This window comes from Microplitis mediator, chromosome 8, assembly GCF_029852145.1.
Source record: "Microplitis mediator isolate UGA2020A chromosome 8, iyMicMedi2.1, whole genome shotgun sequence".
Classification (NCBI taxonomy): domain Eukaryota; kingdom Metazoa; phylum Arthropoda; class Insecta; order Hymenoptera; family Braconidae; genus Microplitis; species Microplitis mediator.
This window is the reverse complement of record NC_079976.1, coordinates 2446502-2460126: the sequence shown is the minus strand read 5'-3', so window position 1 is coordinate 2460126 and position 13625 is coordinate 2446502. Positions and strand designations below refer to the sequence as shown.

General features: G+C 38.3%; 2 protein-coding genes across 2 annotated transcripts in view; one reads left to right on the top strand and one right to left on the bottom strand.

The window, feature by feature from the left end:
• The window catches only part of LOC130672639 (uncharacterized), a 259637-nt gene that overhangs the window by 237312 nt on the left and 8700 nt on the right, over nucleotides 1-13625 (top strand). The gene's annotated exons all lie outside the window — the stretch shown is intronic.
• The window catches only part of LOC130672628 (serine-rich adhesin for platelets-like), a 91871-nt gene that overhangs the window by 71315 nt on the left and 6931 nt on the right, over nucleotides 1-13625 (bottom strand). Inside the window, exon 2 of the mRNA XM_057477273.1 lies at nucleotides 4377-4877. Within this exon, the coding sequence (XP_057333256.1) occupies nucleotides 4377-4877 (501 nt within the window). The remainder of the gene's footprint in view (nucleotides 1-4376; nucleotides 4878-13625) is intronic.

Sequence of the window (13625 nt, the reverse complement as noted above, 5' to 3'; positions counted from 1 at the left end):
GTTTATTGGTTTATGTATGTGGTCAGTGCTAAAACCTAATTATGGATGAAGATTAATGTAAATATCTGATGTTGCGATTTACGATTCTTAATTATCTTTCGCAATCATTAATAGTCCCGGCTCTCACTGAGTCCACAATATTTACTTGAAATAACGCCGCAATTTTATTTACCGAAACTCTTGCGGTGCTATTTATACTTTTTTTATTACATTTGCATACAATATTGCGACTGCTATTACTTGTAAAAGAATTACGTCCATCTGTCCGGGTATAAAAATATTGCAACATCATTTTTCATTACTAATATGCGCAGTAATTTTGAGAAATATGTAATAGCGACAAAATAATTTATATCATGATTATGTTGTGAGCGATCGCAACACTTGCTATTTTGCTGAAGATGTTAGTTTATAGATAGCCAGGTTGAGTAAGAGTTTACAAGACGTAAATAAAAATGAGGAGAACTGAAGTAAATGGGATTTAGCCATTTCTGGGCTGGAATAAATGGCCGGTGCTTCGAGGGTGGCCTGATTATCATGCGCAACGGGATATCTGTCACCCACGCGGAGATAAGAAAATTATAGAACGTGCCCCATGAGAGTACTGTCCGTGAGAGAGTTTAACTACGTCAGATTACTCTTATCTGAGCGTTTTATTCAAAAGTACTCAGTTGTTAAGAGCCGGCATCTCTATAATATGACGTTGTTAGATATAGAATAGAATAGAATAGAATAGAATAGAATGGAATCGCGAGGCGAGGCGATTCGATTCGCGGTGCGCCGCGGCACGATACGAAAAATAAAAATTCATTACTGCGGTTCATCCACAGCTAAGGCTGAAAAAAGAGTTTAACCGAGTGCATAATGACGAGATGAAGTCTAAGGGCGAGGACGAGGATAAGGAAGAAGGCTGAAGGCAAAAGGAAGAGGAAGAGGTTGCCATATCCATCAATAACGCCCAAGTATTCATGTCGGACTGCAGTAATGACGTCCAGTTAAAACTTAGTCATCCTCGTCACGCTTGTATTTATTACTCGGCGCTTTCTTCTTTCTTCAAGATCATCACCAGGTCGAGTTTCATTCCCGGCTTTATTGACCCCAGACTTCAATTCATCCAGTGACTTTTTCATTTTCGTCAGTTCTTTAGTACTGACGGCCCACAATTGGAGTAAAGAGTTTTTGAAGCAAATTTGTGGTACAAATATGACAGCTAATTATCGGAAAATATTTGTGAGCTCATGAGATCTTCATCTTCTCTCTAAGCTTTCACTGGGGACTCGTAGGTCACCAGAGCCCGATCGTGTTTTAACCCATCAAAATATTCGAGTTTGTCTTGTAATTTTTTACGCTGACAAGCATCAGTTTCCTTGATAGTCTAACAATGCCTGTCACTCTTTGAGCCCTAGGATTTGAGCGACAAAAAAATAAACGGGAGTTAAACTGAAGCTCCGGAGATGAAACGAATAGAATTGTTTGACACCCGTTGATGGGCTTTAAAGTCATTGGTGTTTAAATATATATTACTGGGTATGGAGTTTATCGAGTTCTCTATCCCGTTGGTCGAGTTGCTTCTTAAGTCGTTCGTTAGCGCTCGTCATAATCTCATAGCTGTTCATCCTCGCGGATGCTCCAATACAATCAAACCGTCTTAGACGTCTTTTAATAACCTCGTATTCACGATCATTCAATATGTAGTTAAGCCGATTCTTGATCAAATTACCGCGATGTAATACCAAGTGACGGTTAAATAATAAAATTTGATGGATTATTGACGGTGCGTCTATGTCTAACAATAATAAATATAATGATTGATAAACCTGACGGCTCAGAGAAGATTGATGACGTTTTCAGTGGACTCTAGCTTTTGGGTAGACAAGAATACTAGCAACCTGGAGCTGCCGATAAAAAATTTTTTAAGAGTTCACTGTCCTTTTGTCGCATTATTTTGAATCTTTTTTCCCGCTCAAATAAATCTGCTTACATCTCTCGTCGACGCGTCTCTAGCTTGCGTCGTTAATTTGTAAAATGTCAAAGCTGTCTCATAACAATTGTCCAGACGGTTGTCATAAGACTCTCGTTGACTCGGTGACAGTTTTAACGACGCGGAATTATATTTTTAAAAACAAACACTTTGTATTATAAATATTTGGTTTTGTAATTTTTAATTCTTTATCCATTTCCTTATTCGCGGCAATTAACGACAGCCGCTCCTGTGGAATCTAACGAGTCTCGTTTAAAATAAACATTTATTATAATAATAATAATAATGATAATAATAATAAATAAATATATTTATAAGTATGAGCCTCAGTTGGTCATAAATGTAATTCAGCGAGTGGTAGTCTATAAGCAGACACTTTTGCTTTGAGTAAAAATATAAAGCTCTAGCAGTAATAATACCCAAGACAGGTTTTCAGCAGCACAGAAACCCAGCTCTTGCCAGAGATGTCCTCAAGAAGGTGACCAGACTCATCCAGGATAAATACTTCCTCATGATGAGCTGATCCTTTAATTTCCGGTGATGATCCTCGATTACGATCATCCTTCGACAACAATAACTTTTCATAAAGTGATTTATCATCTTTATCGCGACTTTCATCGCCGCTATCTAATTTATCCGCACTTTTTTTATCCCATTAAATATTTTTATATTTTTTTTCCACATGCTTGAGTCCTCGAGACATTTTTTTTTGTGGGTTATATTTGACTCAGTCCTTGCATCAGTACATTTTATGATGAGAAATGAAATGAAGTGAGTTGAGTTGAGTTGTGAAATAAGAAACTAAATAAAAAGGAGTTATGTTACCAAAACAAATGACACTTGACAATTGGACGAGAGAGATGCCAAGAGTTGATAAATGTCGTCCAGAGATTCAGGTTATCGTCAAGAGGATCTCAGGTACATGAGCACTTAATTTGAGTACGTGGTCCTACAACTACTGCATATATATATATAAATATATATATGTATATTTGGATGTATGAAAATGGTCTTGGAAGAGATGAGAGTGGGCTACAGAGCGTCGGTCGTTCCGCGTGGGCCGCGACCGCTGCATTCCTGGAGGTTCAAGGATCCCAGTACCGCGTCTTCTTGCTGGTGTATGTACGCGTGTTGAGGATGTGTATTTTCCTGCAATGCATATACTCTATCCTTTCCTCACATGTGTAAGTATGTATAGATATACATATATTTGTGTAGGTATTGAGGGTTGCGAGGTTCAATTGTCGATATCGAGAATGTTGTTTTTACTTTTATCGTATCCTTGCGTTCCAGCGAGCAAGTTTTTCTTTGTCATGACACTGATGTTATAATTCAACTATCATAGCCAGCGAGCCCGAGTAAAGTAAGCAAACAAGTAAGCGAGGGAGGAAGGGAGGGAAGAAGAGAGCGAGGGAGGGAAGGGAGAACTCGCGGAGAGCCGATGCAGAAATTTGTTTGAGGAGTTAAGTGCATCAAGTGTGCATTAAAAAGTTAAAAATAAAAACGCCCGGATAAAAATGTATTCTGTACTTAATCCTTAAGTTGGGCAAGATTCATTGCTGATGGGTTTTCACGTTGGGTGAAATGACCCCAGGAGAGAAACTGGATTGACTGGATTTAACGCCTTAGATGCAACAGAGAAGAGACGATGCAGGAGAGAAGCTGAATCGAGTTTTACGTACTGAGGTTTCGCGATGCTGAAGAATGCGCGAGGGAAGGTTATAAGATGGACGGCTTCAAAAATAGAAGGTGAAGGTGAGGAGAATAAAAATAATGATAATAATAAAAAATAAATAAATAAAATAAGGAGGAAAAGGGAGAGAATATACATCGCCTGGGGGGACATATTGCATAAATCCTCCATGTTGGCTCTCGGTACATCCCTCAAGGACGCGTGTCGAATCCGAGGGCAACGTCCTTAACTCTCAGATATGCTTTTCTCCTCTTCTTACGTTACTGTCTTCAGTGTCTTATTCTTCGCCACCACCACCACCATAACCACCACAAGCTCGATGTCAATGTCATTAATTCTCTGATATAACCAGCGCTCCCTCCCTCCCCCTCCTATCTTTTCTCCGCAGAGAGCATAAGTCTTTCGAAGAGTATCGGCCAATTAACGATGAGTGAAAAATAATCCTATTTCTCACCGCCGTTCGTTTAAATGATAAGGGGAAAATTCAACACCGACTCATTATTTTTCACCCGTAATTTGTCTATTAAATTTAACGTCTCAAGTTTATCAATTTTATATTACGTATCATGTTCTCTGAGTGTTGATTATTATTATTTTGTTTTAATCATCCACTCAATTACGGCAATTAAATATATCTTTTATAATGTGTATGTAATAAAAATAAAAATAAAAAGAGTGAAAAATGAATAAAAATAAACTTACCTTTTACGACGATGACTGCGATGTTCACGAGTCTCGTTCATAGAGTGTCGTCTTTTTTCACGGTTTTTTCTCCGCGAACTTTTTCCCTCGCTCCCATAGACACCTCCCCTCGCGATACCGGTAACATCTCGGGAAGTTTTTTCTCTTGCATGACAACTGCCCGAGCGTGATGATCGCTCCCTTGGAGAAGACGGATCATTATTGCTTTTTCCAGAATCATGAGAATGTCTTCGGTGCTCACGTGGCAAACTACAATAGACGTTTTGCGGCGTATAAATTCCCCGTGACATTACTTTTTCGCTGTTACCACTCACCGACGAGGAATTTAACCCACGTGTTTTTAGAGGTGTCGCTGTTAATGTACTCGAGTTATCGACACCGACAGTATCATGAGCACTTTTAGCTGACGATCCTTTCAAGTGTTCTTTCAACCATTTTCCGAACCCGCCGCTGCTTCCCGCGGTGTCTACCCGCGGAGGCTGTTCCTCGGGTCTCTTTGCTCTGCAAGAAAGAATTTTGCTAAAATTTAAAACGACCTTGATACATATATTCATATAAATTTTATGAAATATTTAAAAAAGATTAAAAAATAAATCGGTCATACTGGAGGTTAAATTGTCAAGAACGACAAAGATTACAATGGCCACGTAATAACAGGTGTAACTGCAACTCATCGAGACCTGTCATACGTTGTACACTTAATAACTTTCATCTCTATCGTGTTTATGTGTGTGTGTTACACATTAACGGTGAGGAAGAACAGAAAAGAAGCGTTGCGTGTAACGTGTAACGAGACGTGGTCCATAAAAGTTAAGAATAAAATAAAAATAATAAAAATGAACATGAGTATAAATGAACACGAGGCATGAGGTAAAGTGGAGCCAAACAAGGTGAAATGAATGATGACAAGATGAGGTTGGACACGGTTCTCTTTAACACAATGAGTTAAAAAAAGCCAAGAGGAAATACAGAGATATAAAAACGTTGAAATTTTGAGTACATAAATGATTAAGCAAGGGGCTGGATGGACGGATAAGATGTAAGAGTACTGGTTTTGAGGCACAAGGAGGACGAATTAAGTGTTGGTATAACTTAAGGAGGCATAATGGGCGATCGTATGAAGAAAGCGTAGGAAGTCCAGAGCATCTAAATGACCTTGCCAAGGTCAGATGTATTTCTGGCCAACTCCGAGAGGTGGAGCCAATGAATTAACGCCCGGTTCAAATTACTGAATCTGTATTACCGATCAATGAAACGAAAATCGACGGAATTAATTTATTGAAATTAATTCGGTGTCTCTCATTACTGGGAGCAGAGCACGGTCTCGACGCTGGGGTTTGTAATTAATAAAAATAATAAATAAGCCGAGGAATATAATGTTATTTTGAAGCCAATTGATTTTGGATCGAATAACATTACAAGTTAGTGTCCTCGTATCGAACGAATTGGTAAATCGAACGGTACCTGGGCTCTCGAAGCCTCGTATCATACAAAGTTAACAAACTCGTCTTGTTGAAATTCACGTGAACAAGGAAGTCGAAGAAGCCAGCCGACCAACGAGCCGGGTCCACCACTACACATCTTGATAATGTATACATATATATATTATTCCTGCGGGTTACGCCACTGTATTAAATTCCGGTTCTTAAAAGAGCTACTCGGTCCCCTTTCGTCCCACTCGGCCTTTCTCTATACAACTTGGTACAGTACCAACATATAAATATTCCGAGGGTCTTTTCTTTCCCTTCTTATTCGTTCGTTATCTCCTCATGACTTTCTTCGTAGTCGTTTTAAACTTTTTATCCGTCGAAAAACCCATCTCGGAATAACAAACCAGTGTACAGAAGAGGACTAAAGACCGAATTCAATAATAAAGTTATCATATTGATTACTTCCTGTGTTATTTTCATTTACTCTCAGCAGTATATTCTCAGATTCACTGAAATTTATTAAACGTCTACGAAATTTTTGCTTCACATTATCTATAACGTTTTAAAAATCCCGTTTAATTAATTGATAAAGTTTAGCCGGGACTGAGGCTGGGGTAAAGAAAAGTAAAAAAGAGCTAATGAATAATGCTAAAAGATTTTAGCGAGTCCGAGTCTCGAGCAGTGTACTATACCAGTGTCCTTGGATTTGATCTTCACCACCCAAGGATTATTTTAATTGCAGAACTGCTGGCCACGGTTCGTTCCCTCCGAGAAGTCCGAGCACTCGTCGAGTCACGCTTTAAAAGAGTACTTCCAACCACCTGAATATTTGCATGTGCAGCACTCCTTTTCTCGTCCTCAACGTCTTGCTCTTAGTCGTCTTAGTCTCAGTCTCAGTCGTCTCCAATTCTCTTTAATATATTTTTTTTAAACTCCCTTATTTGCACCGACGCGCATTTCGTTTCGTCCACGCCTCTCGCTCGTTCTAGTTTATTTAGTGACGTGTTACGTGCTTTCTGCACTAAAAGAAATAAAAAAAGGCACAATATACATATAAATATAACCACCTCGTCGTGTTCAATTTCAATCCCTTGAGGACTCGTTTTACCTCTTTCTACACTCTACACTCTATACAGCGAATAAAAAGCCTGACACATTCGAGTTTAAATATGTTGAGGCTAAATTAAATCGATTCTCGACAAAACACCAACTACCAAGTAGGTATACAAGGATCGATATATTGCATGATCAAGCCCACACACTTGTCCAGCTTAATCATTATAAGTGATGAGAAAAATATATATTATTGAGTTGTCAATTGAAAATTACAACATTGTCTATCGGTTAATCTCATCATATAAATTATCTATTTATTCAGCTTTTTTTCTGACCGTGTCGTTATTTTTTACGACGCCTACAGTTCCCAGTTGGACTTCGGCTGTTAGTCTCTTCCTCTTCCTTTATCACCAGCAGATAGCTTTTTTCATCATCACCATCACCATCACCATCGCCACCAGGGTGTTTGGAGGTCTGGAGAAAAATAACCTTGGACCCCTTGTATTTTAAAAGGCGGTATCGAACCAGTGGCAGGTTATCGATATTCCCAACTCGCTGGAGCGTAGGAAATCGATGTGACCGCCGAAGGAAAATTACAATTCCCATTCTCTCAGTGCATTATCCACCCATTTACTTGTTATTATTATTATTTTTTTTTTTGCTTCAAATCCAATTGTAATGTAAGCCAGCAACAAACACCTTGGAATGCTTTTGATGTACCTGCAGCCACTCAATAGAGCAACTATTTCTCACTTACTTTTATATATATATAGACGAGGATATAGATATATATTTAATGGTCTCGTAATAAACCCAGCTCTCTTTACTTAACTCTTTAAACTCTCGACAGCCTTACAATTTACTATTTTCGTCCCACTCGGCAATTTAGTGTCAGCCCATTGTTCTCGGGATTTCAAAAACTAAAAAACCCATTTATGATTATGATACACACAATATGTAATGTCGCTCTCTCTCCCTTTATATTAGTTCCCATCAGTTAAAAAAGTATGAGCAAATATTAAGAATAACGATAATAAATATGAAGTTTTAAGTTTTTAAAAGACGGGTCCGGTTTTGCCGAAAACGAGAGTGAAAGTCCTGTCAATATTAGCAGTGAGTCAGACCTACTAATGTAAGTATAGATGATGAGAACAGTCTTGCACGAGCACGGTACAGTATATAGACCGGCGACTAGAATAAATCTCAAGCTTTGAGTTATTATACATTATATAGAGAGCTATTTTCTTTGTTGTGCTCCGATGGATTTTTCAGGTATACATAAGCCACAATGTTCACATATATATTTATGTATATTTTATACAGGCATAAAGTCTGAGTCATTTATCCATAACCACGACAATGAACATTATTCATGGTTTAATTTTTCAAGTAAAAGATAAATTTAAAGGCATCATGATTTTATTCCAATTCATATCAATCTTAAACGTCCAACACACGAAGGTCACGGTGGAGGTGAAGAGATTTTACTTAACGGTATCTTTTAGCTGACGGGATAGGAGAGGATATGCTCCGTCGTTTTCTTGATACACACTCGATTCTTTATGCTAATACCCGCTTTTTACAACAAGGATCATGAAGACGACGGGCTGGGACACCAATCAGCTCGTTACGTCACACGATCTCACGTTAATGACACCAGATATATCTCTGATGTATATCGGCCCCCATTTTTCCGGTTTATAAACGTTTTAAAACCGGGGACGAGTTTTAATACGAGTAAGTGAATTATGCAAACACTGTAAAAAGAGCGGTGTTAAAAATGGACTCATTTTAACTCCGCCCGGTGTTAAAATAAAATTACACCGGTGTAGGAGGAGTAATTCACCGGTGTTAAAAATACCGGTGTTAAATCGGGGTAACCGGTGTAAAAGCGGAGTAAAATCGGTGTAAAAGCGAGGTGACCGGTGTAAAAACGGAGTAATATCGGTGTAAAAGCGGTGTAAACTGCGTCCGCTTGGAGTATTAACTTAAAAGATTATAAAACATAAGAAATGTCGGTTCTCTATGAAAATTAATAAAGAATATTATTTATTAACAAGTACACACAGAAAAAAAGGATTTCTTGGCGCAAAAAATTTTTTCTTGTTCTAAGAAAATTTTTACTTGACCCAAGAAATTTTTTGTATTATAAAGTGAAAACAAAACTTTTCTTGGGGTAAGAAAAAATTTTCTCGGAACAAGAAAAACATTTTTTAGGCGAGAAAAAAATTCTTGAGCCAAGAAAAATTTTTGTCTTTAATTTATAATACAAAATATTTCTTGCGCCAAGAAATTCTTTTTTTCTGTGCAGTGATCGAGTAAGTACAAATATTCACAAAGTAAAATATTTTAACACCGGTCTAGAATATTTACACCGACAGTGGTGTTATTTTAACACCGGAGAATTTTTTTTAACACCGGTACAGAATATTTACACCGGCGGCGGCGTTATTTTCACACCGTTTTCGGGGGTAAATTTAACACCGATAATTTTAACACCTACACCGCTTGGACTTACCCCGGTGATTTTTTACAGGGAAGCAGCTCAAGGGCAGTGCAGAAAAATTATCGTCATTGTTGTCGAGGTTTGTTGTTGTTGTTGTTGTTGTTGCTGGTATTTTATGCGGTTTGTGTAAGAATGGGAGATAAATCGAACATTTATCAGGTGAGAGGTTGGGTCACCCGCATGCAATACCGTTTTTGTTCTACTGGCGTGAGGCATAAGCGCAGTCCAGTTTCACTCAATAATCCACTTTATTTTATTTTATTTAATTTTTATCTTGGCATTCGGAATTCATCTCTGCGGCTGACCGCAAGTCGTATTTCAGACGGTGCCACCTCGTAAATTTTAAGAGCCTACTCTCCAGAGGTATAAGTTTAAGTTTAAATAACAAAAAGGGTAAAAGAAATGAGTAATAAAAATAAAAATGAAATAAAAGGGAAAGAAAGAAAGAAAGAGAGGAGAGGAATAAGTGTCTGTAAAAATAGCTGCTGTATATTGCATTTGTACTTATGTCCTTGAGTATCCATTGTCCTCCCATCCTTTCTCTCGGCGCGTTTTCCCTTTTGTTTAAGAAAACAAAATAACACTAAAATATATATTATATGGATGTGTGCTATGCACTAGCTCTGTAACCGGAGTGGGTACTGTACGTGAAAACTGAAGAAGAAATTCTCTCGCGTGTCAATGATAAACTCTAAATAAGATTGCACTTTTATAACCTCAAATAATTCTCAGGAAATGAAAGTTAATAATGTTTTTCTGGGGAGAAAGAAATTTCTATTGAGCTACAGTTGGCATTGAAATTAACTCTGAAGACGTCGTCATTATATGTATATATAATACATAATAAAAATACTAGGAGATCGGTTTTATTTTTTTTTGATCGGTTGGAAAGGGCGTCTGTGCCAGCGGAAATGAAAGGGGTCGATATTATGGGGGCGCTGCGTGGTTCGTGTTTAACTGAAATTACCTCGTGGCCTCGACCGGGGGGTCGAGCCGGAAACTTTGCCTTACGAATTGCACACCGTTATAATCCAGCTAATGATAATCTTTGTCTATGTATTTTACCATCTTCCTGTAATCCATTCACTTGTGGATATATCTACATATTTTGTTGTCATTATTGTTATTATCGGACTGAATTGCTCGCACTCGTAGAATTTATGGCCGACTCTTTTTTAGGACCATCAATAAAAATCACTTTTTTTACGACGGATGCAAATCAGTTTTGAAAGTAAAATTTACTAGGTCAAATTTAAATCGTAGTATAAAAAATTGTATTTTATTTTTAAATTAAAAAAAAGTAATAAAATTTTAAAACTTAAACGTCCACTTTTTTTTTTCAAATGGTCTGAAATGCTAATTTATAACTTTTACGATAATTCGCGGTACCCATCTTGGTTTTTGACAAATTCTTTTTGGTTTTACATTTTACTCCATTTAAATTTCAAATCACGTTTTGTACTTAAATTTATTGCTCAAAAAATTCTATTAAAAATTTTTATTTTTCGGGCCATTCAATTTCGACCGACCTCGCCTAGAAAAATTTCGTTTTATCACATCTAATTTTTTATCACAGCGTGACATTTGAAAGACTATTATTATTAGCATCGAAAATTGTCTCGTATGTTTCGCGGCTGTCGGAAAACCATGACATGGCAATTGTAAACTATCGTTATTACTCTTTATACTGCATCTACTTCATCATCCTATTTTCACGGACGGAAGAAAACCAAAAAAAGGTAAACTGTAGAGCAATAACTGGCAGTTTTAATATATAGTTTGCCCGATATCTTAAAGTCACTGTAAAATCGTGATGATGATCGAGCAGACATGAGGATTTATGTCCTCAGAGTACTCTATATTCTATATACCGTATAATAAATACATACATACATACATACATATGGCATCGAGTCACAGAATATATATATTTACTGTTATATATATATGGTGAGTTTGGTCGGAACTTGCACAAGTATTCAGTATAAGAAATAAGTAAGATATGTGGAGAGTCAAGAGTACCGTATAGATTCTTATGTCGGAGTAGTCAGAGAGTTAAGTCAGAGTACAGAGAGCTGAGCGGTTGGTGTCTTGTACCTGGTGCTCCATTTCCCGCGCGCAGTTGTATCTCGACGGTGACGCCGGCAGGACAAGAAGGTGGAGGCGGTGGAGGCGAATCGCGAGATTCCCTTCGCACTCAGCGCTCCTTGACGCGAAACAGCTCGCCGCGATTGGCCAACGACATACTTGAGGGTGGGAGTGTAACGGGAGGAAAGTTCACAGGGTCGGGTCAAATCGACAGCACAACACACTCTTTACTCTTGAGTCTATATAATACCAGAGCTGCGCTATTATATACATATATTATATTTATAGTTATATACTAAGTCCTCGGTAGACTATTAATGTAATGCAATTGCTTGTCAACTGATTTCGACGAGTCCAAGGTAATTTTAATGCCAATCTCCTTTCTCTTAATACATTAGATGCTCTGACTACATCAGATGATGACTTGTCGGTTTAGATTTTTTAACAAATCCGACAGTTTCTTATTGCGATACACGAGAATTATTCCTCGGCGTGTATAGACAGCAGATGAGGGCGGTTGCAACCAGAAGAAGAAGAAGGAGGAGGAGGAGGAGAGAGTCTGAGACCGCGGCTTGTAATCACGGGCGCATGATTATTATATGGTGCACATTAATAGTCCGAGGCACGCGCGAGCGCAAAAAATCAACCGGGATGTCAATTGACGTCTTGGCCGTAAAAATATAATGATTCATTAGTAATAAATATATTTGTTTAGTTTGTTTGTGTTGGAGTAAAAAAAAATATTGGATGAGACGAAGCGGTATTTTTCCGGTTGATATCCACGCAAGAGACTGCTCATACTTTTCCCGAGGGTATCCCGTATCCGTTCCTCCCCGTCTCCTGAATCTCTTACACAAACGGGAGTGTAATAAGTTTAAGTATGTGGATACATAAACGAGTGCACTTACTGGGTACAGACACCAATACCAAGACATATCCACATGATCCTGCTCGAGGATGTCGAGATTTATAGCTTCCACTTGTATTTTCCGCGTGTAAAACTCGCGACTCGTCGCCGTCCGCCTCTTATTCTCTCCTTCCTTTCCACCTTCAGTCCCTCGCCCCCTAGTCTACGTTACACTGAGATCAACTAGGTAGGTAGGTAGATAGACATATATATCTATGCAGATGTATGTAAAAAGTAATGGATATATATATGTGTGTATAAAAATAAGAATAAGACGGATAAAGTTGGCGCAACCGTGAAACCTGCATTGAGCGGCGTAATAGTTTCCACTTCCAGACCCTGACCCGGGGCCAGACGATAAATCCCATCGAGCTCAGGCTATCAAGGGCCTCCGGATTCGCGTACTTTACTCCCACCTCACGGCAAATTTACATCTATACCCTTATTCCGCTTAGCTCTCTACTCAGCAATGCGCCAATGCTTGCTTGGGCTCAACCAATGCCCAACTCTGATGGAAGGGGGATCCAAACGATTGAGAATAAAAAGATAAAGATGAAAATAAACGTTTTAAAAAAAACATTTCATCCAACTCTTAAGACTGGCTCATTGAACCCTGCTAAGAGAGTCCGTGACGAAGAAGCGTTGACCTTTACCTTCTCTTGTCTCTCATCTCTTATTCGTTAACTGTCTTCATTTCCTTTTAATCGAACCCTTTGTTCTATGATTTATTTAAGTTTATTACAAAAGCTTTGTTCCTCTCGGCCCTTTGCGTCTCCCACGTCGTGCGGTATAAAAAAATTTTTGTAAAAACTTTCAATGTCGAGAACAAAACTCTCACCCCTTGAAATTACGATATGTCCGACGAAAAATATTTGTGTAATTGTCTGTATATAAACTTTAGCTTACCGGGATATCTCACTTCCTACATGGACATAACAAATGTTCGCGACGCGTGTCTCATTCCCGCGAGACATATTCACATATACTCCGGGAGTCACTCCCCTGCACTACTCAGTTTATGACACTGTCGTCCTTTAACTTTCATGGTATAGTAGTATATATAAAGTACACTTCTTCCTATTCGCATATTTCCATCTGACTATTATAGAGTCTTACGGCGAAGCTATGTCGTCTGTCTTCACTTTAACCGTCTCTTACTTCTTGCGAGGCCAGTACAGCAATAGGTCGGTTATTTATTTTAATACTGATGTTCTTGCAGCCCGCTGAATAATGAGAATGCCTTTTATTACACTTCCTAATGC